This window comes from Ascaphus truei, chromosome 4 (genome assembly GCF_040206685.1).
Source record: "Ascaphus truei isolate aAscTru1 chromosome 4, aAscTru1.hap1, whole genome shotgun sequence".
Classification (NCBI taxonomy): Eukaryota; Metazoa; Chordata; class Amphibia; order Anura; family Ascaphidae; genus Ascaphus; species Ascaphus truei.
In genome coordinates, this window is record NC_134486.1 from 16,865,217 (window position 1) to 16,877,908 (window position 12,692).

Below are 12,692 nucleotides of genomic sequence, written 5' to 3' on the forward strand. Positions count from 1 at the left end.
CTTAAAATTATTCTGTCGTGTAATTATTTACAATTCTCTGAAAATAGTCAATTCAGAGCAAAAACCATAAAAAATGTTTTTGTTTTTTAAATAGAGAAAAATCTGAATGCCCCCAAGGGCTACAGGTAAGCTGCAGAAACACGCATACATGACACGCATGTTTAGATGCGCACTCGAGGAATGCAAAATTTACCTGCCAAGCACGTTATGCTTTAGAAAAGAACGGATTAGCACAAGACGTATGAATACGGCTCACCCCGCGGCTTCTTGAAACAAACAATTGCTGCAAGGTAACAATGAATCAAGCGATTGTACAACCTGACAGTTCCCCTTCGTGCTCCTTTGGAAGGCCTGTGCATTTCTCACAAGTACGGTATGTACTTTCCATTTATAATTCCGGCTTTTAAATGTGGTCGGATCCCTGTCAGGTTTGAAGTTATTGTAGGGGGGGTTGTTTTTTTTTTTTTTTTCTTCCCCGCTAGCTCACTTGTTCAGCTTAGCAAAAGGAGCGTGTTATCATAAAATGGGAAAGGATTCAGGAATTCCAAAGGAAGCCAGTGTGAAGTGGAATCTTCAAATCAAATACCACGGGTACATTCCTAAACCGATGAATGAAAAACAGAAGCTCCGTCCAATAAGAACAGCCACTGGGGAAGAGGAGTTCTGACATTACTCAAAATACAGGTATGTTATTATAACATAATACTATAGCAATTGTATAGTGGTAAAGTGAAATAAGGCGCAAACAAATAAAAAGTGAACACTAATAATAAGTGACTAATCAAAATCTTAAATAGGTGATAATGTGATAAAATTTAAATCAATACAGCTTCACCTAAATTTATTTTTGTTTCCTCCCCATGCTCCCCGTGGATTTTGTGTGTTTTGCTGTAACATAATACTATATAAATATAGAATTTCTGTGCAGGTCGGTCACATTTTATTGTTTAGGTAGAAATAATGTATCCCCTATCCTTTTAAATAAAAGTTATTGGCAAAGATCGCAAACAATAAGCTTGGTCATTATTGCATACTTAACAAGGTAATTAATACAGAACAGTAACCCACAGATATAAAAACTTTGCATTGTACGGTGGATGTATGTATCGTAGGCCACGTCTGACATTTCAAGCACGCAAGCAGCTGGCTGCCTTTCTGTCTTGCGGCTTTTTGTTATGTAATAGAGTGAATTCCTCTTCTAAAAACCCCTTTGGGGCCAGAAAGAAAATGTTCCTTCAAAGAGAATCTGGTTACAGAGATCAGCATCACAATGCGGGTACAGTAAAAACGCCAAGGTGATAAAGACCGAAATAAAGACGTTTATCCGGAGGTCCTTGGGAATGAACGCATTTTAGTTTGTATCCCCCTTGCACTCACTAGGCGCAAACAGAAGAAAACATTCTTCAAGACTATAGTTTGTAGAGTAGTTTTGAGACCTAACAAATCGCATCTTCCAAAGTCAACACCACGGAACAGAAGATGTTGCCACTAGCTACGCGAATATAGTATCAACAAAAAAAGGACTTGTGAGCTTGTGTGTCGACTGGAGATCTATAAAAACTCTTCGCTGGTCCATTAGAAAGAAAACGAGTGGCTTTTCTGCAGGACCAATATGGCCAAGTAACTATGATAGCAACTACCTAAGGGGTCTATGAATTCCAAGAGGAGCTTTTGGGGGGGGGGGGGGTGAGTTATGGGTTACAGGTTTATACATCAATGGCTAACCCTACATCTACTTAGAAAACGGACATCAAATAAATGATGCTCTCCAATAAATAAACACCCACACTATGTCATCCAGTTCTCTCCAAGTACCCCAATACTTTCAGGAAATACCCACGGGCTGGTTATTTCAGGGAGTCACATGGGGGAAGTGAAGGCCCAATACAAAACCACCAATTCAAGCATGGACTTTTTTTTTTTTTACATTTGTGGCCATTATATTGTCCAATATCTTTATTAAGAAGCAGCTACCAGATGTTGAACGTGTATGGATATTGTTGTCCTCATTACACAACAGAGTATGTCCATGTTTATTTAGGACTTAATAATTAATCTCTGCGATGAGTTTACATCCGTAAAATGTGGTTTTTTTTTTTGCATAAGTGTTTAATAAGCCCAGCAGCGATCTCCTCGTGCCATTTAATTACTCTTAACACCAAGAGTAAATCCACTATTGAGGAAGAAGAGTATTTACAAGTTCCACATGGCAGCATCTTGGGGGTGATAGGACAGGTGATATGTTCTCTACAGGCAAGGAACTCTGGGAAGGATGAAACTATGTACGGTAGAGATACTCTGGGTCCTTAAATCAGTGCACTGGAAAATCCCTGTGTACAGTAACCATCCAGGTACGAAGTGCTTCTTAAGGTTTTAATCTAAATTTGGGGGGCAAAGTCCACCATTTGTTTGTACTTAATCATTCTGAAAAGATTGTGCATTAACAAGTGATTATCTGTGTGCCAGTGAGGTTTGAAGTAACTCCTTCACTGCCATATATAGACAAGCAGCTGCACAGAGGGGTTACGTTAAGTAGCCTGCAGAAAGCAATGCTCTGCGGAGCCCTTCGACCACTAATGGGTTATAAGCAATGGAATAGGGAAATTTGTTCAAATATATTCTAAACACACCACCCACACCAGATCACCCCCAAAATATGGATAAAAGGAAATTAAAATAGGTAGTTATTATTGAGTTATGAGGGATGGGTCATGTCAAAGTAAAATCTATTCGTTTCTTTGAGAAGCCAAGTAGGAATTTAGACTTGGGCCCGGGCCATGCTGCCTTTGCGTCCGTGACGTCACCCGCGTGAAGCGGGTGCGTTTTTCGGACATGCTAGATGTGCCATCGTGGGTGAGTGGGATGGGGGGCTTGCCTAGGAGCGTGTGACATCATGGAGCTGGTTCGCCCTCATTGGGCGAACTGCTCACGTGACCTGCCTGTTACACCAAGAAATCAGTTTCAACTGATTCAACGCGCGCCCCCTAATGCTGTCGCCCGCGCGGTCTATGGGTGCGATCAACGCCTTAAGGCGTTTGATCACGCGGATGCCTCAGCGCGGTCTGTGACAGCATGGACTCAGCCTAAGGCCGCGTTCACACTGGGGACTTCGCGACGCAGCGTGCGGGCCTCTGTCTGTTTGGCGATGTTTGATCATCCCGAGCAGACGGAATGATCCAACACAAGGCGACATCCTGTGTCCCCAAACCTAGAGAAGCAGCCATCAGCCCCACAGCCAGAGAGGCAGCCTTCAGCCCCACAGCCAGAGAGGCAGCCTTCAGCCCCACAGCCAAAGAGGCAGCCTTCAGAAACTTTACAAACGCCAAGTACCAGTAAATATATATTTCTTATTTGCAAGTCTGCACTTTAAAATAAATTTTTTATTTTTTTTTGAGCATAAATATTTAGAAAAATGAGGCCAGAAACACTGCCACAATATTTTAATATAAAATGTCTTCAAATGAGGAGCTATGATTGGCTGCTGAAATCGACGTCGCGCTGCTGCAGCCAAAAATCACAGATTCAAAAGTCTCCCGCTAGTGCAGCAGCGCCGACGCTGTACTTTGCTGCCAATGGTAGTTTCAATACTGAATACTACCATTGGTCGCCAGGAATCTTTGTACTGACAATATATGCAGCACTGTACATAAACTGTAAGCCCTTTCAGGACAGGGGCTCCAGCAATGTTATTCTTAATGCTTGAGGCACAGGGAGACAAAGTGACTTGCCCAAGGAGAGCTCACGTTCGGATTAGAACAGAGCTGACCTGCTTAAAAGGCAGTGTCCTTACCACCCACCAGCTGTAGCGTGGCTCACGTGGCCTGGAACTATGCTAAATCTGAAGAAAAAAACGCTTTTTTTTTGGTTTGAGTGATTACCACTGAAATGGGTCATGGCATGTTAACCCCTGCATATTCCACTGTTTGGGAGGGGGGCGGGGGAGTCATTTGACCTTTAAGAATATAAATGTACTAGCTTTTGTAACCGGCTCGGGGAATGTAATATTGAATACATGTCTTCGCCCCCCCCCCATACCTCCCCTGGTGGTACATCTCACCAACCCCCCCCCCCCCCCCCCCGCCCTTCCTGGCGGCACATCTCTTCACTCCCCCCCCCCCCCCCTGCTGCTGGATGTAGTGCGGGGTGAGATTTGTCTCTGTCTGTGTGTGTGTATATGTGTGTGTGTCCCCGCTGCCGGAACATGTCCCCACATGTTATCGGGTGTGTATACAGATATATATCTGAGAAGCCCCCACTCCTCTGTGTGGCAGACAGGAGCCATCTTGTGACAGACACACACGCCATCACCTCATAGCCACCGACCATCGCCTCACAGCAAACCCCCTGCCACCCGTAAAAGGATGTTTAATCCGGATTCGCACTACTTTCCGGTCATATTATTTGTTTTATTACTGGGACAGGGCTGCGCCAGTCACCGCCCCGGGGACTGGCCAACGCGAACATATACACATGAAATACGTGCTGCCGTACAGGCGGGTCCATGCTCGGTATACTCACTCCGCCCTCCAACTGCTTCTCATCCACGTCGCTCACGGCGGCTGCTGCTCTAACAATCCGGATACTCGAGGGAAGGTCAGAGTGGCGGTGGCTGCTGCTCCCACGCGTAACCCTGTCCCTCTGCGCCTTTTCCTCTCCGTCTTTTCATCCTCCCCCCCTGTTGGTACATCTCCCCCTACTGGGAGCACATTTTTCTGCCCCCCCCCTCCCGTTGGCACATCTCCCCCCCCCCCACCCCACCCACACACACAGTGTCACACACACACACACAGTGACACACACACACACACAGTGTCACACACACACACAGTGACACACAGTGACACACACACAGTGACACACAGTGACACACACACACCAACGTTTTCAGTAAAAGTAGCCTCTGTCCCTCCGCTCACATGTAAGGAGAAGCAGCAGCAGCGCCCCCCTCCCCCGAAGTGCAGGGCTGCTAGAGCGGCTCCGAGGAGGAGAGCGGAGGGGGGAGAGGGAGGAGCAGTGAGTGCGGGCGGCCAGGCGGAACCCTGGGACTGCGGAGCCCGGTTGAGAATCACTGCACATGAAACACAGAGCTCCGTTCCCGGAGAGGACACGCCCCTTCCCTTAGAAGCCACGTCCCCTCCCTTAGTAGCCTCGCCCCCTGCTTTTACTGCTGTCCAGCCGAGTGAAACTTAGAATGTCCATAACTTGGGAGGTGAGTGACATTGGAAGCGCAAAATAGTTGCGTTGACCTACAAATCCACAGCAGAATGTACAGTGAAAGTTTTGTGGTGCTAAGTGGTGCCGTTTGTGAGATTTTGATGCTTCTGACATACAAACGAACGGAAAACGAAATCCAACTTAGAATTATAGTATAGATATGCAACCAGATGCCCACAGTAACCAAGTCACAGCTCAGAGGTGCAGAAGAGATGAACGAGTTCCCACAATGTAGGTGCATGTCCTGCTATAAGAGTCTTATCTCTGAGCCAAGGAGTTCAAAAACCACTATTAAAACAACAACCCAGACCACCCCATGTCCAGCACCCAAGGCAAATACAGATCAGAAACATCTTACCTCCAGAATTTCATCCAAATCCTTCCTGGTCAGGCAGGTGTGTTTCTTGAGGATTTGGTCTTTGTTGATTTTATACAGTGCAGTTGCCTGTTCCCAGTTGGGTTCCTCCAGCACTTGGAAAATTGCCGCCCCAATGGACAGGTAGAATATAATTCCAGATGTCAGGAGGGGACCCTTGTCTGCCATTGTAGCAGATATTTTAGTTTATTTCTGCACCCCCTTTCAGATATTTAAAAGAAAATTGCATGGGAAGGAACTAAAAAGTGCCTAAAAGTTTCCGTTGGAGGGGTAAACAAAGCCCCTTCTCCTCCCTCTGGATCTCTCAATGCTACTTTCGCCTTGCCCTCTGACAAGAAGACGCCAGAGGAATCTCTGATGCACTAATGGCACTGATATCTGATATCATGTTTTGTTTGGTCTTGGAAGAAAGTGCAAAGAACAAGCAGCGAAAGGACTTTGCACCAGTGGAGGGAAGAACGGTTAAGGGCTGCCCACACCAACAAGGGTTCTGGAACCCAAGCAGAATGCTAAAGGAGACGTGAACAAGGGGTTTCCATATGAACAGATTATCAGGCTCTACTACGTTTGATTTAAATGTTAGAAATTTTAAAATTGCATTTTGTTATTATTAATATCTGTGTTTTTTTATAAGCACTGACCAGCTGTGTCCACCATACAGATTTGTAGAACCTAGGAAGACATTACACCCTAGAAGACAGAAGGGAAAGTGGCGATACGATAAAGGGTGTCAGTTATTAAGGGTACATGGCTGCAAAACGGGCATTCAATACTTTTTTTGTCCCAATTTTGCTGCCTGAAAACATTTTGCAAAACTATCCCACATACCCTGTGTATATCAATAAACATCGTTTGAAAGCCCCAGTAGGTTCTGCCCTACAGAGAGATACAGACTGAAGAGAAATTAGAAAAAGGATCAAAAAGGGAAAATAGCAGACGGTGAAGGGAACAGCCTTCAACAGCCGAACAAACATTACTTTAGAACAGCTGCTAAAATGTACAACTTGTAAAACCTCCCACTCTGTGAATGGCAATTTTACATTAAGGTTAACAAAAGAATTATCTGCAACACAGCAACTTCAAACCATTGTCTCGGAATCGTTCCTCAGCCCTGCACCATTCGTTTGATAATCCCGGAGGAGATCATTAATACACTGTCCCAGACGCAATGCAGCTCTGGTTAATAATTACAATTCAGCCTTGAATGCCCTCACCTGTTCTGATAAAAAGGGACTGATTAAATATTTTCACTTGCAAAGAATAGCTTAGTTGGCTAAACAGTAAACAGGAACTCATCTTACAAACTTAGCCGAACAACAGGGAGGGGGGCGGGGGGGAAACAAACACTAAGTGCCTTATTGCCCTAAGTGCCCCTCTCTCCCACCACAGCGCTGACCCTGTGAAACCAACTCAACTGTGGTAACTAACACAGATCAAGAAGCTTTCTAAAAGTGCGACAATACACTCAACAAGAGAACTTGGAGTAATGAGGCTCAAGCCTCGGCATCCAATGTCACCACTGACAGATTGAATCTGTCAGCCAAAACAGAACCTCCCCTTTCTCCCCAAGCTTCAAGGACCACAACTTGATTGTACACTCTGTGGGCGAGCGACACCTACATTGTTACGCTGGGTACAGTTCGTCATGTTTGCCAGAGTACTAGTCACAAACGTACATGTTTGCCAGAGTACTAGTCACAAACGTACATGTTTGCCAGAGTACTAGTCACAAACGTACGTTTGCCAGAGTACTAGTCACAAACGTACATGTTTGCCAGAGTACTAGTCACAAACGTACATGTTTGCCAGAGAACTAGTCACAAACTTATTGAATTTTACCATTTAAACGTCACCGTTACTTTGCATGGTCTGTACTAATGTTTGGTCATTATAAAATTATCCCAGGGCATAATCCTATCTTGGAGAAATTTGGAAGCAAAAGACCAGGTATCACGTCTTCCCCAATGAAGTCAATAACCTAAAGCAGGGGTACTCAACTCCAGTCCTCAAGCTCAATCGAAGTCTGCACCTGTGCTGAAGCTGGGATATCCTTAACACCTTGCCTTGTTTTTGGCGCGGGGGGGGGGGTTCTTGAGAACCCCTGACCTCATGTCGTCTGATCTTTCCGTTAAGAACCTTCACATTTCATTGTAGATGTATAATATTTGCTGCACTGTTCTAACAAAAGACAAAAATGCCCAATGCTGCATCCAACGTGACCAAATACACAGTTAAATACTTCAATGTTAGTATTCTCATGAGTAAGGGTCATTTAGTTAAACCCTTTGGCCAAAGTGTTGTAATCCTGCAGCCACTTCACGGCACGACCAGGATGCAGGTCCTAAATCTGCTTTACTGGATCGGACATTATGAAACAAGTAATCCTGACAGTTTTCACCTCCTTACTACTCCAAATCACGCTGCAAACAGGGACTTTACACCAATGGCCTCATTTAAATGAATCGTTAGAAAGTGCAGGTCCCACGTAGGAATCCTAGTGAACTAGATCTATTTTAAAACCCTTATAACTGATTGGCTGGCGAAGCCAGAAAAGAAAAGGTTTTAAAACAGAATACAAATAAAACTGAAGCCCGTGCACATTAACTAAAGATAAAGTGCACTAAAGGAGGAGGTGTAATTGAAAAGAAACCAGATGGGGGGCGGGGGGGTTACCGAGCAGAGCACCCCGCTTAAGGCCCGCTGGGAGGTAAATGCTAGAGGCGGTGATGTTTCATCTCTTAAATCTTTATTGATTATTCCCATCAAAAGTATTTTAGTCATCACATGCAGTGGGGACTCAGGAAAAAACAGAAAAAAATTGTGATTATTATTAAAAAAATTCCAGAGCTCTGTGCACAATTCTGCACACACACGCCGTTTCTCCCGAACAAAATACAAGTCTAATTTAAATGCCTGAGGCACAGGGAGATCAGGTGACTTTCCCAAGATCACAAGAGCAGCCGGCACTGGGATTTGAACAAAATCATAGGCGGTCGTCTTCCGACGACCAAGTAACTCCATCTGCGCCCAAACTTGTTTGCCCTAACCCAATAACAGAATCAGATGATTTGCATGTGGGGCAGAACCAGGTAAGTAAACGGGATACGCGGCAAAAAAAAAGAGAAAGAAAGCTGGTTCCGCGGTGAACAAATATTTGCTGGCTAAAGTTTAAAAAAAATGGTTTGAAAATAAAAGGTGCTCATACTCCAATTTGAACGTAATAAACATTTTCATTGCAATACAAAAAGGACACCGCATAAAATTGGTAGAGTGGGAACCTGCAGACCGGGTTTAACCTTGACGTGGTTGCAGGGTTAACATATTTTGGCCAAAAGGATCAACTAAATGGCCCATACTGATGAGAAGAAAATGTGGAAGTGAACTGAAGCAATGGGTCCTAGTTGAAGTGCATTGGGACGGCTTTGTTTACTGCTGCGGGCCATTGCTATTAGTGCCCTGTGGTCTTACATCACAATGCTGCAGATTGTTCCGGAGCTCAAGTATTCAGCCACATACTTCGGCAGAAAGACCTCATGGAAACACGGCCAGTTCAAGACCATCAGCTGCTTTGCTCCTTGCTACGCAATGTGCAGCTTATCTGCAGATGTTCCTTCCTCACATGCCAATAAACAAATGTTATGGGGTTTTTTTTTTTGTTTCTTCCCCCCCCCTTCCTCTTCACTCACAGCTGCAAATTCTTTGGCAAATTTGCCGGAGATAGGAAAACTCGACACTAAAGACTATGCAACCCGGGGAGAGAGCGGCTCCTGTGATAACGCGAAGATTAAATACAGAAGACAATTGTTCTGCTCGCCTTAAACTTGGTTCAACAGATGTCAAAAATCCTTCTGGAAAATAACGGCAGCAGATAGAAAAGTACAGAAGGCAGAGCAGCAAGTGAACTCGTCAGGCGGTATTTATTTTTAATTACAAGGAAATTTGCAGTAAAAGCAACTGATTAATAGAGGGAAGATGTCAGAATATCCTTACTTGCAAGAGGGAAAAAGGTGGTTATTTATTATCCCATTAAATGGCATTATGCGTAGAGACGGGCAAAAAAAAACCTGTCAAAAAGCGTTGGACGGAATTTCCTGGGCTTTCCACTCGAACTCCGTTCCGGGGTGTAAAATCCGTAGACGGATTGTTCCGGTTTCAATCCGTGCGGATGTATCCAAAACCGCCGGCGGATACAAATCTGCCTTGCGCATTGTCAGTGATAAGAAATAAAAAAATCCGGAAAAGACGAAGCACACTTTGAGACCGATTTGCGGATTTCCAAAAGAATAAAAAATGGCCAATCCGAGGCGGATCCAAATCCGCATAAAAAGTTCGCCCATCTCTAAGGGTTATACCATCGGTGCGCAAACTGGGGGTCGCAAGAATCTTTTGGGGAGGGCGGGGGGGGGGGGAGGGAAGACCAGCTCACTTACCCGGCTTCCGTGTCCACTCGTCTCCATGACAACGCAGCATCAAATGACGCCGCGGGACCCCGTTGTGTCATTTGACACCCGATGCCATAGAGACGCGGTATCAAATGACGCGGTTGGTCACGTGACATATGTCACATGACCCTGAAGCGGAATTTGATGGTGCAGGGGGGCGCAGCGCAAGTTTGCGCACCCCATGGTTATACTATGCAGTGCCACGCATACATTAGAAGGACGCTGATATTCTAGGGTCATTTGTTGTTGAAAAACAAAAATGAAGGTGTTGCACATGGCATTTGCATGAAGTTATAGAAGGTTCAATACGCTCTGCGCTTAGGGATTTTTTTTATTGTGTTCCTCACATTTCTTTAAGCACTTTAAAAAAAAAATGGTAAAAATTACACACTTTTATTCGCACCAAAGCAATGCTATGCTCTAGGGGGGCTCAACTCCAGTCCCAAGCACCCCTCCCCTCTCCCCCCCCCCCCTAACAGGTCAGGTTTTCAGGATATCCCAGCTTCAGCACAGGTGGTTCAATCAGTCCCTGCTCAGCACAGGTGGCTCAGAGGTCCAGTCGAAGACTGAGATTGAGCCAAATTTGCTGAAGCTGGGATATCTGTAAAACCTGACCTGTTGGGGGGGGGGGGGGGGGAGGGGGAGTTGAGCGTCTCATCTGCGGCAGCTGGAATCCGGAGAGAACTGCTTGCACTAACACAGGAAGAAACAGAGAGCGCTAGTAATTACTGCCATGCTGTAATTATCAAAGCTTTATAACAACACAGCGTGGCAATAATGTAATTACTGTATTGTGCTCTGATTTCTGTACTATACGTTTCCCGCCCATAGAAAAAGCTGCAGTTCAAGCAATTTCCTACGTGATTTTTTTTTTAAATAAATGATTTCTGTGCTACGAGAAAATACTTGTAGCATTAAAAAAAAAAAAAAAATGTGTATAGACATTTTTAATGTATTATAAAAGGTAACAGGCATTTTTGTTCCTAAAGCAACCAAATACAAAGTCACACTCCCTTCCCCTTCTGAAACTGCATCACCTTTTTGAGCTCCGCCCTCTCTCTAGCAGTGAACCAATTGAATCTAGTGCCTGCCTGGTCACATGATCTTCCTCACAGAACTTTGGCTGTCAGTGCAGCAGATTACCCAAAATGCATTTAGTGAACACCGAGCTGAATCTTCGCTGATCGATCACACGAGAACGGATCGATCGGCAGCTTAGCAGTGTGTGGATTGTATTGATGCACATATTGAATGAACTTTTAGTTTTTTTTTTTATTTTAAACGACAGCTTGAGCTGCAGCTTTACGTGCTGATTTTGTTCCTACATTGCCTATTATTCCCTCTAGAGTGTAAGCTCACACGAGCCGGGCCCTCGCTCCATTTTCTATCGGTTAGCACCGAATATGTTGGAGTGTTACAAAAAAACAATAATAATATGTTAAAATGGGGATCACTTTCATACATGGGGTGTGGGGTGTGGGGTGTGGGGTGATCTGATGGACTGTTCAAAGAAACTGTGAGAAGATGAATGTTGAAAGGAAGGAACTGAACAGAAGGTGGACTCCCCATGTCCAGACAGCCATGGGAAACCTCTACCGATCCATGCAGGGTCAGGGCGTTCCTAGAGCTGCACTGCACATATTACCGATCCATGCCGGGTCAGGGCGTTCCTAGAGCTGCACTGCACATATTACCGATCCATGCCGGGTCAGGGCGTTCCTAGAGCTGCACTGCACATATTACCGATCCATGCCGGGTCAGGGCGTTCCTAGAGCTGCAGTGCACATATTACCGATCCATGCCGGGTCAGGGTGTTCCTAGAGCTGCACTGCACATATTACCGATCCATGCCGGGTCAGGGTGTTCCTAGAGCTGCACTGCACATATTACCGATCCATGCCGGGTCAGAGCGTTCCTAGAGCTGCACTGCACATATTACTGCTCCATGCTGGGTCAGGGCGTTCCTAGAGCTGCACTGCACATATTACCGATCCATGCCGGGTCAGGGCGTTCCTAGAGCTGCCCTGCACATATTACCGATCCATGCCGGGTCAGGGCGTTCCTAGAACTGCACTGCACATATTACCGATCCATGCCGGGTCAGGGCGTTCCTAGAGCTGCACTGCACATATTACCGATCCATGCCGGGTCAGGGCGTTCCTAGAGCTGCACATACTGTATTACCGATCCATGCCGGGTCAGGGCGCTCCTAGACCTGCACTGCACATATTACAGATCCATGCCGGGTCAGGGCGTTCCTAGAGCTGCAGTGCACATATTTCCGATCCATGCCGGGTCAGGGCGTTCCTAGAGCTGCACTGCACATATTACCGATCCATGCCGGGTCAGGGCGCTCCTAGAGCTGCACTGCACATATTACCGATCCATGCCGGGTCAGGGCGTTCCTAGAGCTGCACTGCACATATTACCGATCCATGCCGGGTCAGGGTGTTCCTAGAGCTGCACTGCACATATTTGCGCTCCAGGACCTCACAGTTTTAGGGCTATTCGGATTATTAACTACAGGCATACCCCGGTTTAAGGACACTCACTTTAAGTACACTCGCGAGTAAGTACATATCGCTCAATAGGCAAACGGCAGCTCGCGCATGCGCCTGTCAGCACGTCCTGAACAGCAATACCAGCTCCCTACCTGTACC

General features: G+C 45.7%; 1 protein-coding gene across 2 annotated transcripts in view; it reads right to left on the reverse strand.

Moving 5' to 3' along the window:
* KCNK5 (potassium two pore domain channel subfamily K member 5) overlaps positions 1-12,692 on the reverse strand; it is a 66,376-nt gene that overhangs the window by 21,125 nt on the left and 32,559 nt on the right. Inside the window, exon 1 of one of the 2 annotated variants that reach the window (XM_075595367.1) lies at positions 5,573-6,702. The exons of the other annotated variant lie outside the window; for it this stretch is intronic. Coding sequence (XP_075451482.1) covers positions 5,573-5,758 — 186 coding nt within the window. The 5' untranslated portion in view covers positions 5,759-6,702. Of the gene's footprint in view, positions 1-5,572; positions 6,703-12,692 lie in introns of those variants that run through there. 2 annotated transcript variants of the gene reach the window in all.